The sequence below is a fragment of the Chinchilla lanigera genome, unplaced genomic scaffold, assembly GCF_000276665.1.
Source record: "Chinchilla lanigera isolate Chin_1 unplaced genomic scaffold, ChiLan1.0 scaffold00008, whole genome shotgun sequence".
Lineage (NCBI taxonomy): Eukaryota > Metazoa > Chordata > Mammalia > Rodentia > Chinchillidae > Chinchilla > Chinchilla lanigera.
The window spans coordinates 26,190,551-26,205,569 of record NW_004955409.1 but is presented as its reverse complement, the minus strand read 5'-3'; the positions used below and the strand labels follow the sequence as shown (position 1 = coordinate 26,205,569).

The 15,019-nt window shown below is 37.7% G+C and overlaps 1 protein-coding gene across 1 annotated transcript in view; it reads right to left on the bottom strand.

Moving 5' to 3' along the window:
* Baz1a (bromodomain adjacent to zinc finger domain, 1A) overlaps positions 1-15,019 on the bottom strand; it is a gene marked incomplete in the record, with an annotated part of 95,000 nt that overhangs the window by 26,391 nt on the left and 53,590 nt on the right. The window contains 6 exon segments of the mRNA XM_013510376.1: positions 4,948-5,094; positions 6,493-6,631; positions 7,436-7,531; positions 8,413-8,579; positions 9,925-10,024; positions 13,207-13,341. Of these exon segments, the coding sequence (XP_013365830.1) occupies positions 4,948-5,094; positions 6,493-6,631; positions 7,436-7,531; positions 8,413-8,579; positions 9,925-10,024; positions 13,207-13,341 (784 nt within the window).

The window sequence follows — 15,019 nt, the reverse complement described above, 5'->3', positions numbered from 1 at the left end:
AGCCAAACAAAACTAAGTCACTATAAAATTAACAATACCCTACAATGAATGTGATCATCATGTATACCTAAAATGTACCAATAAACTTAATTTAAAAAAGCAAAAAAAAAAATTAACAGCAGTGCCAGATTATTGCTATGGAAGTATGTTGGCTCTCTTCCTCCTCAGTAATCACTGTGTCCAACCTATATTACCTACGAAAATTGTAATTTCCTATGACAAAAGCTACACAGACCAAAGAAAATGAACCACCAATGAAAGGACAGTTATTTGTTTTTTTGTGACACTGGGCATCAAAGCTAGGCAAGCACCCTGCCACTCAGTTATGTCTCAGCCCACCAGGACAGTTTATGAGATATGATGAAATATTACAGTGAATGTTTATTTTTTAAAAAATTGTTACAGTAAAAGGCACACAGCCATTAACCTCCCGAAAGCACTCTCCCTTTCTTCGAACACGTACCCCCACCATGCTTGCCGCTTTCTGCAGCAGTTCTCAAGTTCACTCTCACGTCTTTAGGTGCACAGTCATGGCTGCCTTGATGTCCTGAACTGACTGAAAACTTTATCTTTCCTGGTCATTTTGGTTTTGGGGAAAAGCTAAAAGTCTCAAGATGCCAGATCCAGTAAATAAGGTGGATGAAGAGACACCAGAATGTTTTATGAGCCTGCCTTTCCATTAGATGGCACTCAGCAGCTGCATTTGCTGTATTTTTAATCATACTTCATAAACACATGAAAGAGGACTTCCAGAACTGCTTCAGAAAGTGGTAAGAAAGATGGGATATGTGTTCAAAATGAGGGTGGGAGCTAGCCTGGTGGCACATGCCTGTAATCCCAGCACTTGGGAGGCTGAGGCAGAAGGATTGTTGGGAGTTCCAGGCCAGTCTGGGTTACATAGTGAGTTCAAGGCCAGTCTAAAGTACACAGCAAGACTCCCTCTCAAAAAACCAAAACGTTAGGCTGTAACTACTTGTTAGATTTTTCTTGTGTATCTCTGTCTTCCTGAGAAACTACTTTGAAGATACCAGCATGTATTACAGCAGCCCCTGATATTTTCCTACTAATCCATCCATAACTCTGTAATGTTTGTATTGTTCCTATGCTATTTTGTAAATGGATGCATGTTTATTATTGTTTCCTACAGTAACCATTGAGAATAGTCAATGATTATTCAATAGGTCACTCATGTATAGCTCTATTTATTTTCTTTAGATGCCACTTTGAAGATAGCAAAGTATAGTACAACAACTATTGATAATCTCCTACCACTCTTGTCTGTAACTCACTATTATTTGTATGTTTTCCTGAGAAACTATCTTGTAGATAACAATATATAAAACAACAACCACTGATAATTTTCTACCACTTTGTCTGTAATTTGGTAAGCTCCCCCTTTTACTATGTTATCCTTCTTTTACTCTTTAAAATAAACAAACAAAAAAACCAAAGCAAGGGTGGGGGTAGGGGGGTGTCTTTTGAGAGAGATTAATGGCAATGTCTTTTACATAATAATTTTTTAAAAATTTAAATATTTACCATGTATTTTGATCACATTTTGTATTTTATATTGAGTTAAGTAAAGCAACATATGTATTCTTTAATTCTAGAATCTACAGCGTAGCACTCTCTAGGATTTACTTACAGTCATTTGGGACTTCACACCAAGAGACTATAACTGAATTGTATTCTAATGTTATGATCATCTGAAACCGATACATTTATTTTCATCTTAATTTCAACACTAAACAATGATATCCCAGCAAACACACAAAACTATTCCACATGGTGAGGTTGCTCTTGTTCCCATACTTTTTGTACAGGTTTTTTTTTTTTTTTTCCGGTACTGGGAATTGAACTCATGACCTCACGCCTGGCCAGGCATGCGCTGTGCCGCTGAGCTAAATCCCCAGCCCTCTCCCATCCTTTTTATTTTTTGTGGAGCTGTGACTGAACCGTGCATGTTACCACTCTTTCTACCCTCTACCAGTGTGCTGCTACACCCTGTAGGTCTTTTTGCCTGCCTTTTTTGTTCCCTTACTTTAAAGAGCTTTAAGATCTATGTTTAATGTAAGACTTTAAAACTTACTAAGTCAAAATTTCTAAGATTTGATACAAAAACACGGCAACTAAGAGCCACAGGAGTTAGATCTTGAAGATGGATAATTTTATAAGCAACGGTAGAGACACACATATTCAAATTTTACCTTTGTTGCCATATTTTGAGGCAATATAGTATAGCTGTTACAAAGTGCAGATTAGACTGCCTGTGTCTGTATCCCACTGCCTCCTGATGTGCCATGCTCCATCTCATTTATGTCAAATGCAGAAGGTAATTATATCTACCTCACAAAGGTGGGATGAAGACTAATAATACAGCAGTGTGTTTTTGCCATGTATGAGCTATGTGAGCTTTAGTACCGAACCTTGTTGAACCTGAATTTTCTCATCACTAAGACAAACTCATTCTTTTCTCTTCTGCCCACCTTCTCCCTTAGGTAGAAACTGCAGGAAGCACCTAAGGGGTAAAACCACTATAGAGGCAGTAAGAGAACAGTTGGTCCCATCAGACTGTCCAACTCTCTGCCAACACTGTGGAAAAACTTTCTGTTCCTGAGATGAGTGAACACATGTGAGGAAAAATGAAGTTACTCTTGGGGGGACAGTCCAGGCCTCCTATTGAAACTGAGGTAAGCAAAATGTGATCAATAATAATAAAGGAGGTGAATGATGGGTGAAAAATACCAAACTAAGTTTTTTCTTCCCAACATTTAAATAAGTATTTTCAAGTGGAAGATGGAAACCTTTATTTATTGGTCAACATTTAATCAAATAGACCTTCTATCTGTTTATATTTATAGATAGCTCTGTGTAAGAATAAAGCTTTTTATTAGAGCCAGCAAATCATGAATATGAAATAAAATGGCAATACAAACACCAACAATCTCATATATTTTCCCCTTTATACTGATTTTCCAACACATTTACTTTTTTTCCATCAGGACTTCCAAAACTACACAGTCTATCTACTTTACATAATGAATTAGGGCCATGATATAGCTCAGTGGTGCAGCACCTGCCTGGCAAGCATGAGGTCCTGAGTTTGAGTCCTGGTACCAAAACAAAACAAAACAAAACAAAACAACACAAATAAATGATGAATTAAATATAGTACAATGTCTTGTGTTAAGGTCAGAACTTGGTCAAAAACTCTGTAATGTTACTGGATATTAATATAACCTAATGGGTAAAAAAATTAAATTATCTGAGGTGACAATGGGGGTCATATGGCCAAAGTGCCTTAATGAAGGCCCATGATGATTAGCACTTAGTCTGAAGAATATATTCTGCTTGAAGCAGACTAAAATTAAAATGCAGCCAACATCAGATGCATACTCATCAATATCCTATTGCATCAGGCCCTGGACATAAAGGTAGATGAGTTTGAATTGTCTAAGGCCAACAAAACTATCTGAATGCAGAAATGTTCCAGCTTTGTCCCTAAGCAGTTATTATTGTGAATGTTCATGCAATCCACTAAATATTGTTTAATCAAGCTTCTGGTCCTAACTCCTAAATGTAGCAAAGTTTATAGTGTATTGTTCAGGAATCCAAATCATTTCCTCTGACTGAGGTAAGTCCTAAACAAAATAGTGAACATACAGTTTTAAAAATTAAAAAGGCTTTTCTCCAAAAATTCTGTCTACATTAACATACCATACACTGACTCTAGGTATTTAAGAGCACTGATTTTAAAGAACAAAACTTCTAGCTGAAACTAGTTGTTATGGCTGATACACACTGTGTCAACTTGGGGAGTCTAGAGGTTTGGCTAAGTGACTCAGCAGTTCTGCATCCTGGGGTGAAAAGGACATGCCCTTACCCTTCTGGGATATTGTTCATTGTGTCAATTTGAGAAGTTTAGAAGGTTAACTATGTGATTCAGCGGGGAGCCAGGTGCTTACTTTGTATTCATCCTGAGCTTGGGCAAGAGGAGGGCATGGAGGTTATGAGAGTGCTACAGTCCTGGGGGTGGGGGCAGTCTGCTTCCAGTGTAAGAGAGAAAAACAGGCTTACTCTCTCTGCCACTCCTCCCCTGTGCTCTTGTTGCTTCTGCTGTCTTCCGTAGCCATAAACGGTTGCCCCCTGTCATGTGCCACTCTGCCTTGGAGCCAGGTAAATATGGACTAAAACTTCCACAAACTGTAAGCTAAATAAATCTTTCCTTCCTTCATTCTGGGCTTTGGATATTTTGTCTCAGCAACAATAAAAAATAACCAAGACACTAGTAAAAAACAAAACAAACTTAACACTGGTCTAAAAAATGCCAAATCTGAAATTAAATCCGCAGTAGTACTTTTTTCTTTCTTTTTTTTTGTGGGTAACAGAAATCAAACTCAGCACCTCAAGCTTGCCAGGCAGGTGCTACACCACTGAGCTAAATCCCCAGACCCAGTAGTATTTTCTATGTATTTATTTAGGTTGTTTTTGTTGAGACAGGGTCTTTCTACATAGCCTAGGCTGTCCTTGAACTTGCAATGATCCTCCTGCCTCAGCCCCCCAAGTGCTGGGATTACAAGCATGCCTCACTACGCCCGGTCCTCAATTTAAAGTATTAATAACTGAAGTTTTTCCTCAGGTGAGGAAAAAGTGAGTGCTATTTAGTGTACTATTTTAGGATTACGGAAACTAGCCAGTGCAATCTGCAATACTCCTAAGCAAGACAAATTGGGAGAGTGCCTTCAAGGGTGTCAGAAACAGGTCACATTAAAATAAAGTTTGTATTAAACAACTGATAATATGTTGTTAGTATACGACTTAGCATCAGATAACAAGATCAATTATATTTTCTAACTGTAAAAGCCAGTATAATTTTAAAATAATCTTAGAAATCAGTTTCACTACAAAGCTACAATGGCTCTGTCAGCAATAATGTTCAACTCTGACCTTTGGTGTCAGCATCAGTTATTTGCTCTTTGGCTACTTCTTCTTCTTCTTCTGCTATCGCCTGGAAGATTGCAGTCAGGAAGAAAAAAAGCAATTCACATAGTGGGCCTTCACTGTCATTTCCTACAAGAGCTTCCTCTAACACTTCTGTGAATAAAATATTTAAAATAAATTTAAAATTCTGTTCACGACTGAGAAAACAACTCCAGCGGAGTAATAAACATTTAATCAACAACAGAAAGCACAACTAAGTATTTATTTGAGCCAAAATTATTTTTTAAATTTATGAGTATAATAAAATCATGAGCCAGTCACTGCATTCAATAAAGCTAAAAGAGCCTCAGTAGATCAATATATTTCATCTAAATTCTATTAACAATGCAAAGATGTTATTATTATTGTCTTATTTATTGTTAGTTTCTTTTCTGCTTTGTTTTTTTGAGACAGGGTCTCACTACATATACAGTTTAGGCTGGGCCTGAACTCACTATGTCGCTCAGGATGGCCTTGAACTCATGGCCATCCATCTGTGTGCTTCCCGAGTGCTGGGCTAACAGGAGTGTATCGTTGTGCCTGGCTGCTGTCTTGCTGCTTTTCAGAGCTATGAGGGACATATAGTGCTCAGGAGAGGTAATTATTGGCTTCAGGGCTTTCTATTCTGTTTTACTTTTCAAGTGGTAGAGATTGAACACAGGGTTTTGCACATGCTAGGCAAGCATTCTACCACTGAGCTACAGTTCTAGCTCATTAACTTTTTGGTTGAATCCTAATATTGTATTCAAGTGTTAAATAAATATGTATCTAATTCATGTAATTCAGACCAGCATTATTTAAAACTTCTTGATTTATAAGGCACAATGATTCATACCTCAACTAACTCATAAGGAGAAAAATTGAGAGCCCTCTTGATGAATGTACAATACTATCAAAGTAAGATGACAGAATTTTACCTTTGAAGGTCCCTACATGATCTTAAAGAAATTCGGCTATTTGACAGCTAAATCTTCAAAATTTGACCCAACTCTTCCTCATATTAAACTTTTATAATTGCTTTTATGAAGTAAAACTTTGTAAGCGCACAGGCATACAGAGATACAACAGTCAGTAGGTGCTCCTTTGTCCATACGCATGCACATGCTACTCCCACTGCCCGCCCCCTCCGCAGTTCCAGGAGGCCCGTCACTGCCCTGACCAATGAGCTGTGGCAGGAGAAAGGCTGTGCAGTTCCAGGTCTGTCTTTCCGAGGGCAGCTGGCTCTGCTTCTGGTCTCTTGGAGCCCTGAGCTGCCACGTGAGGTGCAGCAGAAGCAGGGGCCACGTGGACAGTAATGAGGCATCAGACTTGCGCATGGAGGCCATCATGAACATCCAGCTAGTCAAGCCACTAAACGACTCTAGTTTCAGCCACTGTGTTGGCCACATGAGACTCCAGGAGGGAATGGCCAGCTAAATCCAGTAATCCCAAAGAACATGGACGGGACTTTTTTTTTAAGTCTCTAATTTTAGGATGAACTATAATGCAGCGATACACAAGTAGAATACTTACCTAGGGTTACTCCCTCAGGAAACTCATCTTGAAGATCAAAAAGTTCCCCGAAGGCATTGAGGAACTCCAAAACCATCAGAGCATCACCAAAAATTTCAGGAGGTAGTCTAGTTTTCACTGGAGTTGGTTCTGGAAGTTCCTGTAAAATTAAATTATTTATGTAACTATTTGAACTAAGTACAGGAAATTTAAACAGGTGAGTAGGACATACTCTTTACCTAGTAAGAACTATAACACTCTGATTTCTCTTCAGATCGTATAAATCTTTTGCCTTTTACCTAGTAAGAACTATCCCATGTAGCTTAATGGTTTTCAGCCCTGGATGCTTATGAACTATAAAAATTACAGATGTCTTAGACTTATTCCAACTTTACTAAGTCACAGGCCCTAGGAGACTGTGAAGATGACACAATTTTTCTTCCTCAAACTAAGAACATAACTTTCACCTGAAGTGTATTTCCTGACTGTATTTCCTAGTTAAGAGGATCTCTTAACCTAAATTCTGAAGTCAAATTAGCTATACAAATATTGTTCCGAATGCAGTACTTCCTTATGATACGGAACATAACTACTACTGATTGAGAAATGCTTCCTTATAAACTGAGGTGAATGAGTTTGGTTCATATACTTTGGTTATTTCGGGAAATAGGCAGAATCCTTACCTAGCAAACAATCTAAATGCATGCCTGGCTACAGCAGTAATTGGACTGTCAAGGATCACAGAAACTGACCAGTTATTTGTGCAGAATGACCATCATTAAAGCTTACTACAAAACACTACCAATGCTACCTTGGAAGTCTATGTATGAGTATTTGCTTACTCAGCTAATTCTTCTTGTTAAAAATAAAGAAGAGAGGCTGCTATTAAGTAAAAGAAACATTTTGTCAGGAAAGCCATATGACATATAAAACGTGTGTCACACACCATGTAACATACTTATACCTTGAGATCATCACATTCCATATCCTCTCTGGGTTTATTCCACTGTTTTAAATATTCCACATATTTTCGCTTTTCTTCACGTAATTTCTCTCTTTCCTAACAAAAAGGTAAGAAAAATTCTTAGAAGAAATTTATTAGGCAACATTAACATCACCTGAAAACTTGTTAGAAATTTGAATGCTTGGGCCCCGCCCCAGACCTACTGAAGCAGGAAGTCTGGGGTTAGGACCAGCAATTAGTATTTTAATAAGTGTTTCTAGTGATTTTAATGTATACAGAAGTTTTAGAAGCACTGATCAGAAAAATATCGATCAAAATAATGCTACAAAAATTAAAAATACACCCACCAGCTCCTGAATAAATATTTAATCTGGCTTTGCCTGTGGTCCTCCATCCCCTATTTTGATTCAATTAGATGCTGACAAATTATTAGAGTACTTTCAATAAAACTCCCATAGTATGTGCAATACATTTTCAGTTTCAAGATTCATCTGAATATAACAAGTTAGAGATAGGCAGAGGGAACAATAAGGAAAAGCGACAATATCAGAATATGGTTGATGGACTTCACTTTCTTACAGCACAGGCTACTTCTCCTGCTCACTTGGTCTTTTGAAGCCATTACTTCTGATATCTAAAACTACACGACAAATGCTGACCTCTCAAAGGCATCTAACAGAACAGAGCATAAACCGTTCACAACTGCACTTTCAGAGTGGGGGTAAAGGCACGTAAAAATACCGTGTGCTGGAACATACGTCAGCTGATAAAGGCACACAGAAATATGCTGGATCTTAAGTCACTTATTAAATTTTCCAAAGCTACAAGGAAATAAACCAGTATTGTTTCTTGCCCCTCTATATAGTCATTCATGTGAATGAATGTGGCAAAAGCACTTAAAAATTAACCATGAATTGAAACATGTAAAATAATATTCCTACATGTAGAAAAAATAGCTGACAGACTTAAATGAATACCTTTTCTCTTTCTATTTTAAGCCTTTCTTTTTCTTCTTTTTTCTTTAGTCTCTCTTCTTCAACAATTTTCTTCAGTTCTTCCCTCTTTTTCTCTTTATCTTCCCTTTCTTTTTTCTTGGCTTCTAAGGCATCTGCTTTTTCTCTTTTTAATTTAGCCTTTTCAAAAGCTGTAGAGAAGTTCAAATTTGAAAATGTGTACAGGTAAAAAACATTTGGCATGTTTTATTACAACAAAAGACACCATGAAATAATTTATGGGTAAAAGAGATCAACAGGAACTCATAAAAGGATTAATGATTAAAGGACTAATTGATTAAAATTGGAAAAGTTGGGTAGGGTTTTTTTTTTTTTTTTCCCAAGACAAGGTCTCACTATATAGTTTAGACTGGTCTTGAACTCACTATTCCACCCAAGCTGGCCTCATGACAATCCTCCTGCCCCAGGCTCCCAAGTGCTGCGATTACAGGCATGTGCCACCATATCTGGCCAAACTGGGTAGGTTTAAGACAAACTCTAGTACTAGGACAATCATAGCCTGTCTTTCCAAGTCTTCATACTCATACTGTGATCTAAGAATCAGCAACAAGATTATCTTAGCTCCAACCCAATGTTATTAATTTAGAATCTTTTTTTGTCTTTTTGAGACAGGGTCTTGCTATGCAGTTCAGGCTGGCCTTGAGCTCACTTTGTAGCCCAGGCTGGTCTTGAACTTGCAACGATCCTCCTGCCTCGGCCTCCTGAGTGCTGGGATTACAGGCGTGCGTCACCACGCCTGGCTTAGAATCTTCATTTTAACAAGACTCCTATGCACATTCAAACTGGGAAAGCAATGTCTTAATAGACTGTGTAAACTGGGTGTGGTGGCGCAAGCCTGTAATCCCAGCACTTGGGAGGCTGAGGCAGGAGGATCACTGTGAGCTTGAGGTCAGCCCGGGCTACAAAGCCGGAACTACACAGTGAAACCCTGTCTCAGAAAGACAATCAATTAAACAATCATGTAAGTCAAACACATTGGCCCAAACCATTTTGTAAATCCCAGAAACTCCTACTGCTGCTTAATCTAGATTAAGTAGTTTAATAGGAGGTATACTATATCTTAAATATTGTTTTAAAAAATGAAAAGATCTCATTTATTAGAAAAAAGTTAAAGGAAAAACTGCCAGTTACCTTTGGGCAAAGAACAAACCAGAAATATGTCATTTTAGAACTATCCCCTACTTGGCCACAAGAGAAACAGTCTTTGTAGTCTCTAAACAGTTTTTTTAGGGGGGAAGGGAGTCAGACAGATGGAGAGACAGGAAGAGGGGAGGGGGAGAGGAAGAGTTGGAGGGGGAGGGGGAGAAGGGGAGGGAGGAAGGGAAGGGTGACAGGGGGAGGGAGTCTTTTAAGACAAGGTTCTAATTAGTAGCCCAGGTTGGCCTTAAACTCAGGATCCTCCTGCTTTAGCCATCCAAGTGCTGGGATGACAGGCATGTGCTATCAGACCTGGCTGGAGAGGATGCTAAAACTCACCCAGTGTCTTCATTTCTTCTTGTTTCAAAAGTTTATCTCTTTCTTTAGTAGCTTTGTTCCTATAACCTGCAATAGGCTGTTTATTAGCAATGCTGTCTTCCTAAAAAAACAAACCAAGAAACTAAAGTTATAAACCACGAACTAAGGGTTTGTCTAATCCTACAGCAAGAATAAATACCAAAAAATTTAAAAGCTCACATCAATTACCTTCTCTATACTAAAATGAGTTTTTATTCTGAAGTATTAAGACATGCTTTGAGATCATTTCTATAGTTTACTAATATATTACTGAACCTTTAATAACTCTAATTATGACACTATATAGCATATGAAGAATTCTATAGATTTACAAATTAGTAGAAAATCCCAAGAAAAAACTAGTAATACACCAGAAAAGTTTTAAAATAATGCATTAGAGAACAAATCCTCTAGGTTACTTTTTTTTTTCTTTTGGTTTTTCTCCGGTACCGGGAACTGAACTCACGACCTTGCACTTGCCAGGCAGGCGCTTTTGCCACTGAGCTAAATCCCTAGCCCCTCCTCTAGGTTACTTGATAAACCAGATGGTAACACATGAAATACGAAAGAGGCAAAGAAAAGACAGGTCAGAAACATTCTTGTGGCCAATGTTAAAATTTTATTTTTACTTTATTTCTCATAAAATATCTCCAACCTGCTTAATGTGTATATTACTATCTTTTATAATATAAATGTGATAAAACATAATTCACTTGAATACTTGAGAGTACCTACCACATACAAGGGACAATTCTAATCATGGTGATAAATAGGAAACTTGGTCCCTTCTCTTACATATGGTTTAGCACAGAAGTCAGATCTTAAGTAAGTAAAATGGGAGAAGGCTTACTAGAGCTGACAGTCAACATTCTGAGTAAACAAAATCCCAGAATTTGGCTAAGTGCCAAAATGGAAATTTTAAATAGCCCAAAAAGACAGTTATAACTGAGTTAGAGTTGGAAAATAAAAGTGGTAATTAGTCATTTTGACTTTAGTTGTCTCAATGAATAAAAGTATGAATGTCATCCTGAATCACTCATGGTAGGCAAAAAAAGTGAGGGGTCAGTTTTGAATTCCAGTTCAAATTCCAGCTTCTAATGTTACTTTGAGAAACCAAATTAATCTCTGCGCCTATTTATTCAGCTATAAAATGGGATCCTACCTATTTTGAAGAGCTTGGAAAATAATATGTATTACTTTTTTGGGGGGTGGGGACTGGGAATCAAACTCAGGACCTTGCGCTTGCCAGGCAAGTACTTGTACCACTGAGCTATATCCCCAGCCTGAAAGATAATATATAATAAAGTATTTAACAGTAGGAATGTAATAAAAAGCAGCTTATTGAATAAAAATTATTTAGAAGAAGGAAACAGGCCTCTTTGCGGGGAGAAGGAAATACTGAGAAAAGTGACAAGGGCACTGAGAAAAGGACAGAACAATCTCCATCTAAGGTTTTTCACCAGGGAAGAAATAAGAAAAAGATGTCTTCTGCTTGTTTTTCCTACAGCAAAAGCAACTCTTTCAGCCAACACTTAACTGAAGCCTGGAAATGACTCTCAAACATTCTTCAATAAATTTCTAAATCATGCTGACTGCGATACAAGCTAGACTTAGAAGCAGCTGGACCCTGGTTTGTAATTATAGTCATTAGCAACCCTCACCTAGCAGAAGAGAATAAAAAAGAATGTGTAGAATGAGGGTAGGAGAAAATAAAGTACAGAAAGAAAGGGATCTTTTTTCCCCTTTTTTTGAGACAGGGTCTCACTATGTGGTTCAGGATTGTCTTCAACTCATTAGGTAGCCCAGGCTGACCTGAAACATGACAATCCTCCTGCCTCAGCTTCAGGTGCTTGGATTACAGGTATGTGCTACCCCATCCAGCTAAGAAAGGAAATTTTGGGGGGCTTTTTTTTGGAGACAAGAGTCTCACTGTGTAGTGCAGGCTCCACCATGCCTGGTTGGGAATTTTTTTTTTTTTTTTTGGTACTAGGAATCGAACTCAGAACCTTGCACTTGCGAGGCAGGCGCTTTTGCCACTGAGCTATATGCCTGGCCCTGGCTGGGAACTTTTTTAAAAGCAGAATAACCCAAAATAAATTCCTTTCAACTGAGGCAACTGCACTGGGTTACAGGTGTGCCCAGTTCCAGAAATTTTCATGGTGTCACTGCTCCCTAAATTGGGAAACAGGCAATAACCCAAGGGAGGAAAATTCCTCATTGCTAAAGGTGAGAAAGAGTAAGTGGGAAGCGAGCGTAGAATTAAACACATTATTCACCCTATACTGCCCTCCCCTTTCTGTCTCAAAACTCCTTAGAGAAGATTTTCTTTGCATTCTCAGCTTGCTCAATACATACACTGAATCAAGCACACACTGTTATTTGCTTAGATTTAGGCTACCACTTTTTGGTTGAAGTTTATTTTCAGTCTGTACAAAAGATAAATATATTGGACAGTATAATGAAAAATACATTTCAGAAGTATTTGTACAGAGGAATTGGACAGCCCTCACAAGCCGGACACTGCGGACTGTGCTGATAACTGCAGCACTGAGAGGTGGAGGTGGGAAGACTGCAAGCTCAAGCTCAGCCTGGGAATGTTAGTGAGATCCCATCTCAAAGTATGAGATAAAAGTGGCTGGGATGCAGCTCAGCGTGAAGGCCTTGGTTCAATCAAATACTGGTGGTGATGGTGAGGGGGGCACACGGGGCACCAACCCTACAGATTTTTGGCCTCATTTCCCCTTACAGCCACATGTACTAACAGATCAGCCACATCGCATTCACTACTCAATGATGCCCTACAAAGCCCGAATCACCTGTAACCCTTTTCATACCTCAAATATATTTTTTACGCTTTTTGCTTCATCACTGGAAATCATGTGTTTTATCCAGCTTAAGCATTACTGCATTTTTAGTCTTCCATCATTTTATCAGGTCAGAACTTACTGCTCTTCACATTTCAAGCCCCGAGTTTCTTCCCTGCATTTCACCCTGCTTTACATTTCAGTAACTACTTATATGCTTGCCTCTACTTGGTAATCAATCAATCAATCAATCAATCAATCACTCTATCTCTGGTCTGAGAGCTATGCCTAATTTGTACTTGAAACCTGTACAAACCCTAACTGCTGAGTGGCTATCAATATACAGAACACACATTTTCTAATGTGAAACAGTGAGTTTCTTTCTATAGGCTATGGGACACAGAACTGAATATTGCTCTGGATTCTCGACACTGCTTTACAATGTTATTAAACTCTTTACCTGACTAACAGATACTCGTTTGGGGAGTCTCCCTCTTCGTCTGTTAACAGGACTGAAGATAAATGTAGGTGGATCATCAGGGAAGAAATAAGAAAAATCTTGTTCTGCTATTTTGTATGTTGAAAGAGATGATGCCTTAACAAAAAAAGGGGGAATACAATAACAACACATTAGTAGACTACATGCAAAGATGCTAAGTCATATAATCACTGTTATTGCTGCTAAACACCAGGTCAAAAGGAGAATTTCATGTTATTGTCTAGTGAAATACATTTTAGTTGGTTTACTTGAGTCTTTTTCTAAATCAGATAATTACCAGCTTTACCAGAAGTAAACTGCAATTCAAAGACTGCTTTACCATAAATAACCAAGAATGTTTCCAGATTCCTGAAAATTATTTCACAATTGCATGAAATTAATAATCTGTTTTGCTTCTGACTCATTTTGCCTGAGATTTTCTATTACTATAATTGCCAAGCTCATGAATTTCTTTCTTTTTACCTCATATCTAGAACTTGTTTATTTGTCATCCTTGACTAACCCTAGACTTTTTACTAATTTTGGCCTCAGGGCAAAGATCATTCTTTTTCTCAAAGAAAATAACTGCCATTTACAGAAATATCTTTCATAAAGCATGTAAAGTAATGATACAAAAATTTTAAATATTAACAAAATAGGAAAAAAAAAACCCCAAAACCAACCACAGCAACAAAAAAATTGGAACACTTCTAACTAGGATTTTCTACGTAATATTTTTCAGTAGAATAAAACTTTGAACATCTAATATTCAATTCTGGCCATGATAATAAATAAGGTTGTAAGGTGACTATCAGGATGATTGTATGTTATCCCACATAATCCTGGGTATGCAGAACTGCCTAGTAGGTATGAATATAAAGCACATGGGATAGTTTCCTTTCAAATACAAGATGAGTTATTTCTTACCTGAAATGCTTAGAAACAAAAGTGTTTTTGGATCTTTTTAAAGATTCTGGAAAATTTGCATATCCGTGATGAGACATGTTGGGGAAGGAGCCCAAGTCTAAACATGAAATTCACATAGCTTTATATATACCTTATACATGTAGCCTGAAGGTCATTTATAAGATATTTTTAATAATCATGTGCATGAAACTTTATTTCATGACAGAGAATTTTATACTTAGGGAGTCATGTCAGTGCTCTTTATTTTTTGGATTTTGCAGCATTTCAGACTTTCAAATTAGGGATAATCAACCGTAGATACTCAGAAAAAGGCCCGAATAGGTTTTAATACATTTATTGCTTGTCCCAACTCGTTGTTCATGTGTACACAACACACAGTAAACACAAATGCCCACATTTTTGTGTACTTACTTAGAGTAGCCCTGACTAGTACCTATGCTCAGCACCACACAGGCAATCAAATTTTGTTGTCTTCAGGTATGTGTAGAAGTATACAAAATATCCACTGGCAATCTTTTATTATGCTCTCAGTGAAAAATGTTTACTATAACCTTAGTTTTTGTTTGCTTATTAAGTTGAGCTTTTTATGTTTATTAAATGAAACATGAGATGATGTCTTTTACCACGTTTTTCCAATTAGACTGTTTTGCACACTGATATGTAACCAATTTTGGCCAACTGGTAATTTTTAAAATGTATAGTTATTCAGTCAGTCATTGATGGCTTCCCACATACCAGGCACTGTTCTAGCCATGTATCAGAAGTACCTAAGTCATTAAAACTTTTTGTTAGCATCACTTACTATGGATCTCTGATATTTCATGCTATTAAAAGCATAGTTCTAAGCATTCCCTTACCAAGGTAGACA